Source organism: Scomber scombrus, chromosome 16 (genome assembly GCF_963691925.1).
Source record: "Scomber scombrus chromosome 16, fScoSco1.1, whole genome shotgun sequence".
Classification (NCBI taxonomy): domain Eukaryota; kingdom Metazoa; phylum Chordata; class Actinopteri; order Scombriformes; family Scombridae; genus Scomber; species Scomber scombrus.
The window spans coordinates 15,201,678-15,220,563 of NC_084985.1; the positions used below are offsets into that span (position 1 = coordinate 15,201,678).

General features: G+C 38.8%; 5 protein-coding genes across 5 annotated transcripts in view; 2 read left to right on the forward strand and 3 right to left on the reverse strand.

The window, feature by feature from the left end:
• The window catches only part of LOC133995855 (antizyme inhibitor 1-like), a 547,935-nt gene that overhangs the window by 319,836 nt on the left and 209,213 nt on the right, over window positions 1-18,886 (reverse strand). The gene's annotated exons all lie outside the window — the stretch shown is intronic.
• On the forward strand, window positions 802-7,068 carry LOC133995910 (protein naked cuticle homolog 1). The gene is made up of 9 exons (XM_062435423.1): window positions 802-826; window positions 916-965; window positions 1,024-1,104; window positions 4,987-5,044; window positions 5,389-5,477; window positions 5,794-5,889; window positions 5,976-6,087; window positions 6,232-6,375; window positions 6,674-7,068. Exons 1-9 carry the CDS (start codon window positions 802-804, stop codon window positions 7,066-7,068), a joined length of 1,050 nt encoding a protein of 349 aa, XP_062291407.1.
• lrrc14b (leucine rich repeat containing 14B) lies at window positions 8,141-11,204 on the forward strand. The gene is made up of 3 exons (XM_062435749.1): window positions 8,141-8,518; window positions 8,736-9,364; window positions 10,038-11,204. Exons 1-3 carry the CDS (start codon window positions 8,243-8,245, stop codon window positions 10,711-10,713), a joined length of 1,581 nt encoding a protein of 526 aa, XP_062291733.1. The 5' UTR covers window positions 8,141-8,242; the 3' UTR covers window positions 10,714-11,204.
• LOC133995911 (cytochrome b-c1 complex subunit 7) lies at window positions 11,256-14,032 on the reverse strand. Its single transcript, XM_062435424.1, has 5 exons — window positions 13,967-14,032; window positions 13,779-13,842; window positions 12,332-12,400; window positions 11,954-12,120; window positions 11,256-11,456 (listed from the first exon to the last, which is right to left on the reverse strand). Exons 1-5 carry the CDS (start codon window positions 14,030-14,032, stop codon window positions 11,379-11,381), a joined length of 444 nt encoding a protein of 147 aa, XP_062291408.1. The 3' UTR covers window positions 11,256-11,378.
• mterf3 (mitochondrial transcription termination factor 3) lies at window positions 15,164-18,581 on the reverse strand. The gene is made up of 8 exons (XM_062436125.1): window positions 18,517-18,581; window positions 17,105-17,502; window positions 16,824-16,976; window positions 16,527-16,716; window positions 16,192-16,339; window positions 15,961-16,032; window positions 15,693-15,854; window positions 15,164-15,542 (listed from the first exon to the last, which is right to left on the reverse strand). Exons 2-8 carry the CDS (start codon window positions 17,463-17,465, stop codon window positions 15,348-15,350), a joined length of 1,281 nt encoding a protein of 426 aa, XP_062292109.1. The 5' UTR covers window positions 17,466-17,502; window positions 18,517-18,581; the 3' UTR covers window positions 15,164-15,347.

The window sequence follows — 18,886 nt, forward strand, 5'->3', positions numbered from 1 at the left end:
CTATAATTACTAGTGTTATTTTCCAAACAGAGACAATGTTTTGGTGTCCTTGTTGTTGGGGCCCTACTTTGAGGCCCCTGGGGATATATCTGTCATAACAAACAAACCAAAAAAGTGTAAATACTTCTGTTCCCTTTTTTGTATCCCTAATAAAAGATCTATTGAAGCCCATTTCTGCCAATGTGATGGGGGGAAACCATCCTGTAAGTTAATATAATGAGAAACTATCTTTAAGTAATGACTTAATATCTCAAAATAATGAGATATTTATAAGTCATAAGATAAGTCATTATTTTGAGATAGTTTACCATTATATTGACTTACATAATCTTTTTTCCCCATCACATTGGTGGAAATGTGCCTCCATGAAGATCAATAATTAACTTCTTTTTTTTTTTTTTAAAGAACTAGGCTTGCAGACCTCTGTACTGGCATAGTGATAATATTAATATAATCATAATAATATAATATTCATATTTAATTATTATATTGCCAGTTTAAAAAACATAATACAGTCTAGAGTATGTACTGTAGCCTATCTTGTATGTACTGTATGTTTTATGAAGAGTAGTCGAGTTAAACCGGAGAAGGAAGCGCGCTACAGTGAACCCTCTAGCGCGCGCTGCGAGTATACTCTCGGACAAACATCCCGGTCCGTCAAACTGTGGAGCTTCATCTCGTTTGTTCACCCGGTGCTGCCGCAGGGAAATGGATAATTAACCAAAATCAAACGTATTTTTCTTCGTCATGTGTTGGACATTACTAACGTTTCTCTGTTAAATGAGCCGGCAGGAATGAGCTATGGGCAAATTCCAGTCTAAACTTGGTGAGACGTTTTATTGGACTACATATGGAAGAGTTTATGAGTAGCATTATATTCACTTTATATTAACTTTTCTCTCCTTATATCGAAAGCTTCGAAACGCAGACAGAGACCTGAAGGTAAGACAGTCAACATGAGACACTATAAACAAAATATGTCTTTGTAAGTGTGTGTTTACCTGTTTATTATTCTGCTCTACAGGTGGGAGTTTGGCGTCCAGTGTGTTGACCTGTCAGAGGGAGCTGGAGCTCATCCGCACTCATAAAACTAAACTCACAGAGGTAGATTTTTATTTATTTGTTATCATTTATTCCTGTTTATGTCAGTTTGAGTCAGTCTCCTTAGCTCTGGAGGTTATTTATCTACTCATATTATGGTTTATATGTTTTCTTGTACTTTGTTTCATAATGCATATATTTCTTTTGCAAATTAAAAAAGGGTCTAAAATATACTAGAATCAGCTTTAAAAAGACACCATGTGTAATATGTTTGTGTAATTGTAGAACCTAAACTCCTTCTTAGGTTATTAAAATTTCCAAATTTCCATAAAAAAATAACAAAGTGAAGTCCTGCCCTGTGATTTTGTGGTTTGCTCCATAATGGACTAACACGCATATAAACACAGGTTAAACTGAGCCCTGTCTTTCATACTTTCTACTTTCCCTGTTGCACAAAAAATATGTCAGGATGATTATGTTGGTTACAGGGTTGAAAAATGATGTTGATAATCATATGATGATGATGATGACAGCCACAGGATATTAAGTATTGATGTTGACTGTACACTCTGTAGATCTAGAGATATATAACAACACACAAGTATTTAAGGGCAGATTTCACCATCACCATTAGTGCATGAGACTTTAACATCGTGGAGGTCTGTTCCCAAACTACAGAAATGAGGTTTAAAAAACAAAAAACAAAACAGACACATGAGCTGGCTGCCCATACTGACTTTTTGTAGAGCCACCAGATTCATCTCAGTGAAGCTAGTTTTGGGACAAACAGTGTTTGCTCACATCACATCCAAGAGACATAAAAGGTGTTTGGAGGTACAGTCGTGTATTTATTCTTCCACCCTTCCTCCTCCATCTCTATAAAGAGACTTCCAAGTCTGTGAAGTGCAACCCAGCCACCCCCCCTCCAAACAGCGAGGTCTTTATGCTGCACTGAAAAAAAAATTCCACATCTGGTACTGCTTTCCTTCTCCAGCAACAGACAGCCAGACAGACTGTGGCGTGGGGAGGGGTGTTTGGTTGCGTAAACGGCATCACATGTAGACCATTGGCTTTAATGAAGCAGTCACGTTTGGGCTTGAGTTTATAATCCAAAGAGATTATCTGTGAGAACTGGTGACCGTCACACATCCGCCTAATAAGTGTAAACACACTGATTAAATCTGTGTAACTAGATTTTATGGTGAAAGTAAATTACTGAAGTTTTATGTACATTCAAGGAACGGTAAATTCACTTATCCACCCATCCTAATAACAATGTGATAAACAGTCAACATGCCAGTTTCACTTTTCCACAGTTTGTTTGATGTCTTGAACATCTCTGGGCAGAGCTACTGAAGCCATGAGATGTAGTGTGCCTTACCACAGGTGTGGTTGCTTTGAGGTTTATTAAGTGTTAGAACGCAAGGACATATTTGTATAATGGAGAAAAGGCGTTGACTCTGCCAGCTAGTTTAAAAGGGTTGTGGTGGAGTTTCTGTACTCATTAATTGCAGAGTGGAGAACTTCCTGCAATTAGATTTTCCCGGCTGAAATAATGACTTCACTGCTGTGAACTGTGTGTAAATGGTAAAGTCTAATTGTGTGACACATTTTATATTGTTTTCTGACAGCTTTTGGTGTTAGACAAAGTCCAAGGTATTAAATCTTGCCTTTTACTTTACATTTTTACTTTCCTCCCTTAGAGAATATTAAAAGAAATAGTCCTTTAAGATGATTGCTGACATGACAAGACTTTTATAGCAACACAGGTAAAGAAGGGATAGTTATAAACATTATCGCACATTGTTTAAGACGCTGCGGGTTAAAACTGAAGACACACACAGACCGCTAACTGCATGTTTACATACTTACCTGTCACCAGTGAGTCACACTCAGGTGACGATAACATCGCTTTCTAAAGAAACACAGACCTGTTTGCTTTGCTCTGAACTCTGGATTAAGCTTGTGTGTATGAGTTTCTCATAAACTATGTAAATATTTTAACATTCTCAAGCAAACATCATGAGCAGAGGTTTGTGATCTCTTCATGTGTCCACCCCATATTGTCTGACATAACTAACGACTGGGAGTGGTTCATTTGACTCCTATAAGCACAAAGAGAGGTGTATTATTTAGTTTGGGCAGGGAATCCACCCTTCAGTCCAGTTCTCAACATTAGTGTTTTATTGTGTTTCTGTCTTGAGTGTCCACATGTCTAAAGTCTTACAAAGACTGGCTTTTGAGAGGAGAAAATGTGTGATTTTGGGGGCACAAACCTCCCTTCAAGCCAGTCATAAAATAGGGAACCTGATTTGTTCGGTTATATTCCTCATTTATTTTAAAACCTGTCTATAAGTTTTCTTGTTAGTGTGTTAAAATATAATTAATATTAATTTTATGCATTCATTGGTAAAGGTTTTCAATGTTGTTGCAGGTAATTTAATGTACATTTTACAGTGAACTGGAGCCCTCAGCAGACACATGCTATTAGACAGTTTAATCTAACTGCAGAGTACTTCCTGCCATTAGACTTTCCAGACTGTTATCACAACACTACTGCTGTAAACTGTGTGTAAATGGCAACGTCTCATTGTTTTCTGACAGCTGTTGGGGTTACACAGACTCCATGGTTATGATGTCTGCGCATAAAAACTAAAGTCACTGCCACTTGTTGATATTAGAGTTGAGATGCAATGAGTTACATCTGAGCTGTCAGATCACTGATAAAACACACAAAAAGGTGCTTCTTGACACTAAATTATCTATTTTTAACATTTACCCAGAGGGTTTTGCAAACTCAAAAAATACAAGGTCTCTGCTGATCTGTTTCTTATAAGCAAAACAAACAAGTGGAGAGCAAAAGAAAATATATGGTACTACATCTTTCTGGATAACAGCCCTGTAAAGAGATGTTTCCAAAAAAATCATCATCATCTCTCTGCATTTCAGTGAAGTTTCCTATCCGGGTATCAAGTTATCAGAAATCCTGTTAGACCATCTCGCTGAGTCAAAGGCAGCCACTGTCCTGCCAGTTCTGGACACTTTGTAATCCCAGAATAAATGAGTAGATGATTCACTTTCTCCTACCTGCATCCTCCCTCTCCCACCTCTCGTACTCCTTCCTTGGAAATCTTACCCGGCACCAAAGCTTCACAGCAGACAGAGCGTGGCGGGGAGATAAAAGAGGGCGTAGTGAGAGATTGGTTATGGTTTGTGTTTTGTGTATGTGGGTGTGCGGGTATGCACTCCACTTATCATCCCGTTTGTTCCTTATCTTCATCTGCAGCAACATTAGTGTGACGTTAGTGATGGATGGATTTGTTGAGAGATTAGAAATGGAGTAGATGAAGTAGTGAGATGTGGGTTTTTTAATCAAAGAGGTTTTGATTTATAATATTACAGTATTGTTTTCTAGAGGTTTTAGGTTTTATAGTTCACTTAATAATTTGACAATTGTCTGCATCTGATGTTGATAGGAGAGCGAATTTGAGTGATAACACTGAATATACGGTGGTAGTAAAAGCTCTGTTTGCTTTTCCTGAGATGCTGCATCCCAGCGACTGAAATTGAACATTTCAAATAAACATGGCTTTATGATTTAATATTTAATAGTCAAATTGAAGTTGACGTGGACAGGAAAGGTCAAGATGTCAACGAGATGATGTTTTGTTGCCCCATTTATACTTTTTTCTGTGTGATTCAATAATGAAAGATTTACTTCACTGCTTCATTTATTGATCAGGATGCCTGGAGTCAGTAATGACTTTGTTGATTGTAGTTGAAGTAGTTTTGGTGTTTTCGAGAAAAACTAACACGAAACCACAGATGTTCAATGATGGCTCAGTATTGCTCACATCTGCAGATCCATGACTGCACTCACGGGACATGAAAATCACTTAATTGCTTCCTCTTGCATTCTCCTCTTGTAATTTACAGTTTCCTCAGGACTTGTGCAGAGAATTGAGAGAAGATGCAAAGCCTGGTCATAACTGCCACCTTGAGGGTGAGTAGAGACTTAAAAACTGACAAATACTACATACAACAGTCATTGTGTTGATTCTGATGCATCAGCAGAAGCAATAGAGTAGTGATTTAACACGTCAGGAAATAGTGAAAGGATCCACATCTGTTTCATATTTGTGTGGGAAAGCTTCACCCTTTGGATATGCAGCTTTCAGTTAGCACTCCGTTTCCCTCTGCTGCCAGACATTCATTGAAAACAGAGCCAATCGCCATGAATACATTTATTACAAACATGTGGCATGTTAGCATCATAATGATTTTAGTTACTCTCAAACTGTGAGTCCATTAAATAAAGATGTTCATGATCCAACTCTGTGTGTTTAGTGGTTCTGCCAACAGAGAAGGGATCTGATCGGGACAACATCATCCACTACCCAGTCAATAAACAGACAAGGAGAAACAACCATGTTGGTGTGAGTATAAAAAATAGACAAATAGACTCTGGAACAAACATCAATCAGTTTTTTTGATTTCTGAACAATTTGGCGAACCAGATGGTTGGGATTTTTCTGTCAGACCCATACTGTCTATGGTCAAGTACTGATTAACTTGTGTTATGAGTTATGTTTGTTGCACTCAAAATCTGATACTAATAAAGTTTTTTATTACCAGTTTTGATGGCCCTAAGAGTCATTCATACAATACATAAATGATTGTAAGAATGTCATTCTACATATTGTTCTGTGTGTTAAATATTTATAACTGTAGCTTTAAGTATTTCCTTTACAGGACACAGAGTGTAACATGGTGCTTGAGGACGACTCCAGGGAGGAGTGGGTTTTCACGCTGTACAACTTTGACAACAATGGCAAAGTCACCAAAGAGGTACTTTTTTTCATGCATATTGTTTTAGGTCACTACTCTTTTAAGTGTCTAATCTTGCAGACGGCGTGTATGTGTCTGTTCTGCAGGACATGTCTGGTCTGATACACTCCATGTATGAGGCTCTGGAGGCATCAGTGAAGCAGCCTTATGGTGGCACCACAGCACTGAGGATCAAGCTAGTTGTAACTCCATCAGCAGGTCCACACAAGACAGGTGTGACTCCAGGAACCATAGACATAATTTGTGGAACAAACATTGAAGAGGTCTGAACAGTGGGACAGAACTTAACAACAAATTACTGCCACGGTTGTGATGGTTATGTCCATCTCTTGTTGAAAACAGGAGCAGAGAAGGAGCAGAGTGCATCTCAGGAGAAAGGAAGTCCAGTAAGGAGAGTCTATTGTGTGGATGAAAACATAGAGCGCAGAAACCACTATCTGGATCTCGCTGGCATTGAAAACTATACCTCCAAGTTTGACAATACAGGTATGTTATCTCCTCCTTTCCTGTCGATATTTAGTTTTTCATCTAGAAGTATATAATTATCTGGTGGTTAGGTTAACTGGTGACTTTAAATTCCCTGTATGTGTGAATGTGAGTGTGAATGGTTGTCTGTCTCTATACTGTATGTTAGCCCTGTGATTGACTGGCAACCTGACCAGGTTGTACCCCATGTTTGCCCAATGTCAGCTGAGATTGGCTGCAGCTACCCAGCAACCCTCTAGTCTAGAGGATAAGCATTAAAGAAAATGAATGAAAGTAATAATTTTGCCTCCTTTTCCAGAATCGCTCTCTCAGGAGCCCAGACATGACACTCATTCAGCTCTCCAGCACCACCGTGTGGTGGTTAGGGAGAACTGCATCTCCCCCGGGTCTCCCAGAGGCCTCTCTGCCCTTCATTCCCTGAAAGGCAGGAATGGTGTAGAGGGAAAGTCCTGCAGGTTACATGGACAACATTCTGCTTCATTGTGTCAGCCTCCAGCTCATAGTCACCTGCAGCGTTCCCACAGCAGGAGGCTTCGCTCCAGATTACAGGATGCCGCCTTGCCCTTTAAAGACAGAGAGATATTTAACCTTCAGCCCTCCTGTGGAGCCCCAGCCCCTGTGGCCAAGAGACACGAGCACCATCACCACCATGAGCACCATCATCATCACCATCACCACTACCACCCTTCATAAATGCATTTGAGACACATATGGGGCTGGATTTAAGCTCAGGTGAGAAGAGATGGGGTAGTCTCATTATAAAAAAATGTGTCTTTTCAGTTTTAAGATACTAAAATGATGTTCACAGGAATACACAGTGTTTTGTTTATCCTGATAGTAATATAATAGTAATATATTCGCTTTCTTGACAGATTTTTGTATGACTGAACAAATATTTAATTAGAATAAATGGTTTCACATGTTATCATTCATATTACGATTACAATCTGACAAAATCTATGCTTTGTTTTCTCATCTCGTCTTTCTTACATACATATTTGTGACCACTCCTACTCAATAACAGCTGATGTTTAGGAGTAGTAACATTCCCTTGAACATAAAAACAACTGTTCAGTACAATTGCACTCAATACACTTATGAATTCATTTTTGTGCACCACTATTGTTTATTATTATATATTTTATATCAGAGGAAAGACAGACAGATTGATATATGTTCAGCATAGTAGGGATAGCAGGAAACACGCACCAATGTTTATACAGGGAGGAAAAGCAAAAATACCAATGTCACCTTGACAAAAGTTTCAGTAAACCATAATACATTGCAACCACATGACTTGTTGCAGTTTACAGTGACAAAATGTTAAGTCTATAAATAAATAAATAAATAAGGTACCTTGAGGTAGTGATGATACCAAAGAGCAAGTAACAGCATTTCATCACAAAATCATTTCTGGAGTGCCCGAAAAACATGCAAACTCAGATGGGGGATTGTTTTATTTCTGCTCTCACAACATTGTTTTCTGTAGTTGTAGCAGCTCATTGTGCATCATTTCAAAGGGGTATTTGTGAATAGTGACAAGTTGGCCAACAGCATTTCAAATGCTGTCCTACTTAGCTCTCTGGTGGAAGTTGCAAATAGACAGAGTGTCCGACGAAGGACATGAGACAGCTGTTTCTATATATAACCTCCAACCTCTTATCTACCACGAGACCCCCATGCCTTCTTCCTACTCTACCACAGCAAGCCCAGTTCCAGACAAATGCAGAACATCCAGACAGACAGCAACAGAGGACAACAACAAAGCAGTGACAGCAGAGGAGGCAAAACACTGACACACAGAGCTGTTTGACAGCAGCTCTTATCAACAACCAAGAAACTCACGGGCCTGTTAGAACCTGGAGCCATGAAGTCACTGCGATTCTTTGCAGCTGAAGCCTTCATGCAAAGTGGATCAAGTGCTATAGAGAACCTCAACTGTGTGCCTTTTAACATATACCCGCTTCTCTTCAAGTCCTGCTACCTCCATGAACAGGCTGATATGTTGCATGTTTTGGTCCAGAGATGGCCTCTACCTGATCTCAACCTTCAAAGACTCCTGGGAACGACTGCTGACTGTCAGATCGACCTTACCTCACGCACCTGCCGGCTTTGTCTGGAGGCAATTATAACTGGCTTAAAGGTATTTAAATGGTATTATGTACTTATGTCAAGTTCCTTGTATACATATTATTTATTATTTACTTTATATATATTTGCATGTTCCTTTTCCTTGCTCTTAATTGCTGATCCTTTCTGTATAAATAACTTAAACATGCCTCAGCTTGTTATTTCCTTAAAATTGATCATAAGTTGTTATAGTAGAGCTAGATTATCATTCTTTGTCTTCCTATCTAAAGGAGTATGTGCTGTCTCCTCCATCAACTTATGCCAAGAACCTCCATGTGGTGGATCTGACTGCCTTGAAAGACGTTCAGCACCAGGCATGCCCCTGCAAGTCCACCCTGGGTCGATGGGCGAGAACCCACCTCCTAACACAAATGTGCTATGAGACCATGGTAGCTATGCAAGCCAGCAATGTGTTCCAAATGGCCTCTGAAACATCTATCGATGTCCGTCTGAATGGCTTTGTGACAGGCCGCAACTATGAGGTGGTGTCCCAGGCATTCCTCCTCCTCCGCTACTGTCCTCTGAAGCTTCGTTTCATCAGTTTTCGGGCTGACTCCCTAGCTCTCAAGCAGTTGTTTTATGTTCTTCGACTAGCAGAGCCTGAGTCCATTACAAAACTGGAGATGGTCCACAACGTTCCCCTAGAGGCTCCACACTTGGAGGTGATGCTGTCTAAGATAGAATTTCCCAAACTGCAGTCTTTGACCCTGCCAGCTGGGGCATTGGATGTTAGGAGGTTGGGCTCTGATGATGATGATCTGCTGGCCACCATCGGCAACCTGCTTGCTCAGGTTCCCAGTCTGACTGAGCTCTATGTTGGCTTTTCTACTCTCACTGGACACCTACGAAGACTTCTCAAGTGAGTAAATGAACAGAAAATAACAAGGTGTCCTTGATAACATATGTGTGAATGAGGTGAAGGATACTGGTGATGGATGCTTCTGATGTCAATTTTGCATCGACATTGCAGCATCAAGAACTCAAGGCTCACAATAGTCACAGCACATTCCAGCTTTAAAGCTCTTGTTCAACAATGACAGGTATGTAGTTGTTAAAATTGTTGACATGATGCCATCTGGACAAAGCTACAGGCTAGTCTGATGGATATACTGTACTTCACATTTCAAATGGAAGTAAAACAGGAGCATTAACCTATTCACCAAATGATTTAAATTTTACAAAGTGAACATGTTTTGCAAAATATGAGTAAACAACATTGGGGGATTTTGGAAATGTTTTGAATTCTCCAAATGCATGTGACTTATAGTTAAGACAACACCATATAAGATGTTTGAGAAAAATATTAAATTGAGATCATCTGTTTGTGATTTTTAAGCAAGTATTCTGGCAGCAAACCCACATGACCAATCCTACCTATGAAGGACTAACATAAACCATATGCATCTGCCTTTTTCCATTGTATAAAAAACAATAAACGCAACTGTCTTTACAGTGGATCCAGCGCTTTCTGGTACCACGTAATTTTGTCCTGCAACAATTTATGTCCTTTAACCTTTTTTTTCTCTACTCAGTCCTCTCACCACTCCACTGAAATGTTTGGAGTTGGCCAACTGCTGCCTGAACCGTGTGGACATGACGTATTTGTCCAACAGCCTCCACAGCGAGGTCCTGGTCCGCCTGGACATCAGTGGACACAACATCTTTGGCTCCTTCTCCACATCTTTCCACAAACTGCTAAGCCGTTGTAAGGCCTCATTGGTAAGCCTGGTCATAGAAGAATGTGACATAGGTGACGAGCACATGGACGCCTTCATTAATGCTCTGTCCTGCTGTCAAGCACTGGAGGAGCTGAAAATCTTAGGAAACCCTCTGACCTCTGCAGCCATGCGGCGGTTGTTCTCCACACTATCTGCAGGTTTTCCAAAGTTAAGGTACATAGAGGTTCCAGTTCCCCGTGAGTGTTACTCTGAGGATGTCACTTACCCTCTTGATGATACGGTCCTGCTGCAGTATGACAGGGAGTTGTTTCAGGAGGTCAAGGGCCAGCTGATTGGGATCCTGGCAGGAGCTGGGAAAGGGAGTGTGGAGGTGTGCACTCCACTCATGGGGGCATACGATGCAGACATTAATGAAACCAGTAATGAGCTAGGGGTGTCCATGTTAAAGTCTTTTAACAGTGTCATTGGGAGCTTTATAGGTACCATAACTGACGTGGACAACAGGAGATCCCAATCTCAAAATGACTGATGATATTGACAATGGAGGGATAAAAATAAATGGACTGATCACTGTAACTAGAGCAGGGCTCACACAGCTTGTTCATGAATCTAGATGTTTGTGTAAACCAGACCTTAAGTCTTGAGCCTTATAGGGAGGTTCATGCTACTGACCGCAGTAGACACGGAAGACTTTACCTGACTTCATGCTTCATAACATTTTTTTGTGCAACAGAATTTTGCTGGTTATATTTACAATTATATTTCTTTGGCTTGAGATTAATTTTAGTAATCAGCCTCCTACAGCCTGTCAGCCAAACAGATGTTTTGTATAGACAAATGTAGCCACTGAGGTGGTTATGGTAAAAACTTGCTTAAGATATTTTGTACATGTTGTAACATTCTGGTTTAAAGATTGTATATAACTGGATTTGTAAAGGTAAACATTACACATTTGCAATATGGGACAGATCCCAATTTACAATGTTGATTGTTACACTCTCTCAAAGCAATAAAACTGAACGTCAAACAGCCTTACATCCATTTGAAAAAAGATTGAAACACTTACACATCTTCCAAAATGTGTATTTTTTATTGAGTACTGTCTCATATAGGTTACATTTAATTTTAAATATTACAACAAGAATAACCATGTACTGGACCGGAGCGGGGATTAACACCTTGACCAGTAACCATTTATTTCTTCATCCATTCCTCTCTTTCTTTCCTCTCACGGATCACCTCCTCCAGATATGGTGTCAGGTAGTTGACCTCCTAGAGGTAAAACAAGGGGATTAGGAGGTTAACATCTTAAATCGATGTCAGTAAGTATCAAAACTGAAATTATTCAAAAGCTAATAACTTGTCAAGAAGACAATCTTTAGTGACTTTATAGAAGGAGACACTATGAGTATCCAATATTCTCCAAAACTTTTAGTTTTCTCCCCACCACTCTCAGGTTCTCTGTCAAGAGGCTCTGATCAACCTTGGAAACTGTTTCATGGTTACAATAACTACTGTAACGCAGAGAAGTCACATTTATTTTTTCAGCTAGTTGTAAAATTATAAAGTAGATTAGTTTAAATTAAGCATGTTATGTGAACGTACACTTAGGAGAATTCTACTGCTTTTCATATGTATTGTATTTACAATTTAAAATGACACAAAGGGGACACAATGCAGAATAACACTGATCCTTTACATTGACCTACACCTCCATCCCACCTGACACTGAATAAAAACTTAATTCCTCTCTATGAAATTTGTTGTACCTCCTCATATTTAGTCCACTGGTCTTTAGGTAGGATTTGCATCTTCATGGAGAGATCCATGGCTCTCTTCATCCTGAACATCCTGTCATTGTACATGTGCTCTGGGAGCCTCTTCAGGGCCTCTTTCACATCTGAATCCTCATATATTGTGTCATCTCGCATTAAACCTGAAAAAGAAAAAATACAATAGCAAATAAGTGAAATGCTAGATGGACAATACATCTATTATAAAATGCAGTTATTATTTAAGCCATACAGTGATCTTTTCTGCTTATAATTTATTCACAGGAATGTTTGGCATACAGTGGCCTTAAAACTAGTATCATATGTTGCATCAAGGGTTTAAGATAAATATTTTTACCAGCACATCACTCTTACCCATCTTGTTGAAACCACACATGCCGTAATACCATTTGCGAATACCAACCAGGAACTTGCCTGCCTGCGCTGTTAAAGTAAAAAAAAGACACGCATAGACGAATCAGTCATGCAGCAAAGTTGATATTAGAGCGCAGATAGGTTCACAATTATTCAAGTCTATCTTAACCTGTTAAACGACAATGTGCCACCTGTGTGACATATTAGCTTCTGTAACTTTGGTTCAAGATCACTTACATATGGACTTTTTGGTTGTGAAATTTCAAGAGTAGCCTTTCAAATGAGACCATGATTATGAATAGTAACCTTTATGCTTTGGATTCATTATTTTCAGGTTGGTGCACAAAAATAGGAGTGTAAGGTTAGAGGTTACAACAATGGTTGGGTCCCCAAAGGAACACTGAAAGACATTTTCTTCCTATTATTCCTCCTGTTTATTATTAAAAGATCTCCTTCAAATTTGCTTTCAATGTAAATGATGGGGACCAAAATCTGTAGTGTGTCCACAGTCATTATGAGCAAAATTGCATTTAAAAACTGACGTGAAGCTTAAATGAGGCTTCAGCAGTCTGATTCAGTCTTATCAAGTGGATATCTGACACATTTACAGTCTTTTAGCATCAAATTCCCTTTTTTTGTTTTCCTGTTGAGCTGCAGTAGTAATATAATAACAAAAAGAGGGACTTTGGCTCTAAAAAGACTAATGTTGACAGATCCACTTGATATGACTAATTGGGACAACTGAACCTTCATACTAGTTTCAGATAAACATTTAAATACATTGTAAGCACAGAAAGAGGACTGTGGATTGTAGTCCCCCATCACTTACATCAAAGGCACATAATGAACGGATCTAATGGTCAGTATTAACAGGAAAAATTGTAAAAATGAGGAGTGGCAAGAAAAAGTGTTCATTTGGGCACCCGACTAAGGATCACGTTTACAGACTGACTTGAAAAATTGTGAACCGATCCTTTCAGAGCACTTTCCAAACATCTTCCAGCTGATATAGAGAGGGACAGGGAAGTGGTCCACATAGTACAACATCAAATAAAATGTATTTGCTCATCAGCCTTTTTACATAACTTACTATCTAAACCTTTAGCGTTAACAACAGATCCTGCAGAGTCTCAACATGAGCTGAACAATAAGATTAAGTTACTATGCCACCAACCGTATTATATGAATAAAATAAATAAAACCTTTACCTATCTCTGTGATATTGACATTTTACCCTGATTAGCACCACTGGCTAACGCTAGCTGCCTAGCATCAGTTAGCACAGGGACACTAAAGGACAAACACAAGTCAAGTCATATTCAGCCAGAATAAATAAATACAACACAATCCTGTGTGTCACATCATATAATGTGCCAACAGTTACTAATACAACAAGAGGTTTACATTAATTAATTAGATGTTTCATGTAAGAGCGATGTTCACTAACCTGGTGCCCTCGACGCCATGTTTGAGACTGTGAATGACAGCGGTGGATTGTGGGAAGAGATGACCTACGTCACGGTCACTTGCGAAACTTCACATCACGTGACTCCAGGTAATTTTAAAGAAATAAGGACATTTAAAACTCCCCTAATAAATGAGTTGTGAATAATAAAAAGTTCTTCAAGATCTGACCTCACTTTGGTTTGATGTGTTCAGAGTGAAGCTCATCAGTGGTGGACAGTCACTGAGTGAGTACATTTACTTCTGTAAGTAGTTCTGTATAGTTGTGAGGTAGACTACTTGTACTTGTACTTTTCTTTAGTATTTCCATTTAATGCTACTTCATATTTCCACTCCACTATATTTCAGAGGGAAATAAGATCAGATAAGATATTCCTTTATTAGTCCCACAATGGGGAAATTTACATTATTGCAGCAGCAAGTGCACAATATATTTTAAAGATTTATGTATCAGAACTCTGTTTTTTTATTCTTTCCTCTCTTTTTTATCTGGTGACCCTTTGGAAGGGCCTGACCCCTATATTGGGAAACACTGGATTAAACTAGCTAACTGTATATAAAGTACTTGAAACCTACTCCATCTCCAGCAGCTACAACAGTAACATGCTTCTTACACACTGATGCTTCAATATTAATAATCTAATGATATCATATATAATAATATATCAGTCAGAGGGATGATACGACTACTTTGACTTTAAGTATAGTTTGTTGCTAATACTTATCTACTTTTACTTGAGCAGGATTTCTCATGTAGGACTTGAAATAGAGTATTCGCACATTACTATATTGGTACTTTTACTTCAGCAATGGATTTGAATACTTCTTCACCACTGACCCACATTAAAATTATACATTTCATTAATTTATAAGTATCACTGATGAATGTAAGATGTAAGCAGTATTTTAATGTAGCAGATCATGTTACAGCTAATTTCAGCAACTTCACTGGGTAGTTTTAATTTAAAAAAAAAAAAAAATCTTAATCTGCAATGTACCTATAGCTGTCAGATAAGTGGAGTAAAAAGTCAAATGAATTGAAAGAGAAAAAAGTACAAAGTAGCATAAATTATAAATACTCAAGCAAAGCTTAAGTACCTCAAAATTGTATTAAAACATTTACGTACTTGAGTAAATGTTATTAGTTACATTCCACTGCTGAAAAAGTGATACAGTAACTTCAACACCTTTTCACTTTGAAAACACAGCCCACTCTTGATTGCAGGCAGTTTCTTTTTTAATCTTTGATTATTTTATACAACCCCACCCCCCAATGAGGCAAATGTTTTACACAGCCTGGGCTGAACAGGAATTTTGCCACATGTACAGTGTCCTTAGATAGACAGCCATAGTCAATAAAACGCAGTATTTCAGGCAGAAGAAGCTTACTTGTGTACATTTATTTAACATATTTACAAAGCAAACTTTTTTATTTCAAACTCAGCTGATATCCACTATCTTTAAATACTTTCAGTTCTGCATGTATCTGGGTGTTCTCTTGTGCGCTTGACCACTTCTTCTGTAGTTTCTTTGAAAAATGAAGAATGAAGAATCAAAGTGTCTTTTGGAACAAACAAAAATCTTCCATTGTGGCCAAAGCCAACTCAGTGCAAAAAGTCTCATCCGGTAAGGACACCAGGCGATCCAGGGAGATGTAGTTGGGTTGAGTTGGGTCGTACTGATCCTTTCCAAGGTACTGTAGGAACAGGTGGCGCTCTTTCACACGCAAGTACCTCGTATTGAGGACCTATGGGAAGACATCAGACGTTCAAATAATAATTCTGAATATGGACATGATAAGTCTTGAATGATTTATATTCTCGAATTTAGAAATAATCCATAAAAATCAATACTCGACACTGGATCACGAAAAGAAAAATCTAGCAGTTTAATCTACCTGTGGGAACTTGACGATCAGGTGGTGAGGCACCTTCATGGTGTTGTGGAGGAAATCAAATATTTGAATTAGCTTCTTCTTGTTGGCGGTCAGCACTTTAGGAACAGCGATAACTATGTGCTGGATCTCATTTTCCTTAAAGCCAAATTCTATTTCGCACACCTAAGGGCAACGCAATTACACACACAGATACACACAAAGAGGGTAAGGACATTTATACACAGTATGTCAAGGTTACACAAACAGCGTCTGTTTAATTTGTCTTTACCTTCAGATTTTCTTTAACAGGCTCCAAACTGCTACACAGTAATCTGGGCAGACGAGCGATAATGTTCCGAGTCTGGAAAGAAAAAAACAGCTAAAATTGAAACAATAAATTCTTTTTGTGAAGAAATGATTATACATTGCAATTATACAATGTAGAAAGAGGATCACACATTTTTATGAAGACACTGATATGGCTAAATTTGTCATTGAGACCATCTAAGTACACACTTACACTTGAAGCACTGAGGTTGAGTTGCTGCTGATAGAAACCAAGTCTGTTGTCGAGTCGCTTCACACTGAAGTTCAGCAGATAAGGAGCTCTGGACACCATGGATACAACAGTCTCAGAGCTGAACTTCTTTGACTTGAGATAGTTTACTCTTTACAAGCAAGAAAAGAGAGAGAATATGTATTGATTAATAAATGTAAAAACACTGTAAAAACCAGTCTCACAGCAGCTGCAACTAAAGGGGTTAATGATTCCCCGTTTCAATACATGGTTACATCACTTGACTTGTTAATCTGAATGAAAAAATCAAGCATTTTTCTGAGATTAGTCCAGGTCACCTGGCCTGAAGGTTTTCCAAATTCTCAATGAGAATGAAGGGGTTGTGTGAGATGATATAGCCAAGGCGAGAGTCCTCCACCCCAATCCCTTTGAGGAACAGTAGCCTCGGGGCCACATCTGTATTGAAGTTGAGCCTCAGCAGCATGGAGCCTACATTGGGCCTTTGTTCCAGCTTCCACAGGTTCACGCCTGCAATGACAGATAAGTTGAATTAAAACAAAAAGGAGATTTGGGTGAAATCACCATTTAAAAGATCACTGCCTTTATCATAATAGTAAAACCTAAAGTTTAATTACCTAGCTGCACCAATTTGGTAAGCGTCTCAGACTTGTCTACGTAGTCTCTAAGTGAGGTGGAGGCTGGAGGTAAGGCAGTCGGCACAGATAAAGCAACAGCCTCTTCATTGCTGATCTCCTCTAATGCTGAAAATTCTGCTGCAGCATCCAGATCTAGTAAATGAAGAACATACAGACAGGGAAAACTTATTCAACTACCTTTCAAGACAAATGACATATAAATTAGAAATGCTGTTATTGAATGAAAATGTTTTTAATGGTCAACACCAGCAAACCAATACCTAATGACATCTGGTTTTCAGTTACTGGTGCAGCATCTCTGATTGGCAGCAGTGGGCTCTTGTATGGCACAACATCAGTTCTCAACAACTCTTCAGTATGCTTGTATTCCTTAGCTTCAGTTTCCAGATGTTTAGTAGAAAAGTCACTGTAATAGCACGTCTGCTGTTTCCATATCTGTCTTGCCCGAGTTGTTGTGTGATTGCCACTGATAAATGAAGATCCATTTAGGATTTTGTTTGGTACCCTTGAGACTGCAGTGCAATGTCGAATTTGAGTAGACTGCTGCCAGGTAAGAGTTGATGTCTTGGAGGAAAGAAGACTTCTACATCTCAGACACAGCTGTGCACAGGAAGAGGCCATGATGATTCTGGTGCCGTTGATATTGTAGCTACACACACTGTCAAAAAAAAAATTATGGGAGGCTTTAAATCCAACAATAACACATATAACACATATACAGTACATGTGAGAACTAGACAATACAACACAGTCTTTACACAAGTATGCTGAAATGAATATTACAGATTTATCCATGTACTGAAAGCATATATAATTTATTTCCCTCTCATTCTCTCTATGCCGAGCTGAGGCAGCTCAGGAGCAAGTTCAGCCACAGACTCATCCAGCCATGTGCCTGGGAGCGCTTGGGGAGCTCTTTCATATCATCAACCATCAGACTGTACAACACCACAGCTCCCAGTACCTCCCACTCCCAGTAAAAAAAGACTGATGCTGTTTTTAATATGTAAATCAGAGGAACATTGCACATATGTATATAATATCAGGAGCTTCTGCATATTGCAGATCTACTTACACAGAGATTGTTTACTGTAAATAGTATTTTATAAGTTTCCCCTGCCACTTTTGTTTCTGCTGAACTACTGTGTCAATTTGAATTTCTCCCAAGGGTGATCAATAAAAATATATCTTATCTTACGTAGACTGACTTAAGACAATGAAATGATACCATCAAACCCCAAGTGATACCTGACACCCCAAGGTTTGTGTAACACTGTAATACATAGGGTAGTAGGGCTGGGCAATAAATCAATATTACATCGATACCGTGATGTGAGACCAGATATCGTGGTAGATTTTGAATAATGTTATCGTGACATCAGTGTTGTCTTTTCATGGTTTATAGGCTGCATTGCATTTAAGTGATGACATTTTCTGAAATGACCAAACTGTTTTAGATGTTCTATTATTTGCCTTTATATATTTACTCATTATATCCACATTACTTATTTCCTTTAGTTAGGAATGGAGGTAGAAAGATGTAGACTAAACTACTACAAGACATATCGTTAATTGCTAACAAGCTAGCATAATAGCACGCCTCTTCTTCGTCTAAAAACATACACGAGATGAAGCCAGCACGTTATTTTTAAATGGTTAACTTTTTACTCACAGTTTGTGTATCAAAGTATATCATCCACAGATCAGGTCCATCCTAACAGTAGAGCTCAATGTCACGAAATGTTTTCACGTGGAAATCAAGCGGAAGGACTTCAACGAAACGTCACAATTAGGGATGAACCAAGTACGCCGTTTGTGGGGGACATTGCATTATTTTAATGTACATATAAGGAAATATGATGGAAAAAAGATGCACTGATTTAAATAGGATAACTAATACAATACATTAGGTAACACATGTAATTAAATATTCCCACTTCATGTTTAGGTGGATAGCACAGCATGCATTTTCTCATTAAAACTCCCCCGTTAGCTTTGTGGTTTAGTCCATCTTCAGGATTTCTAGCTGCTTGAGGAGCTCT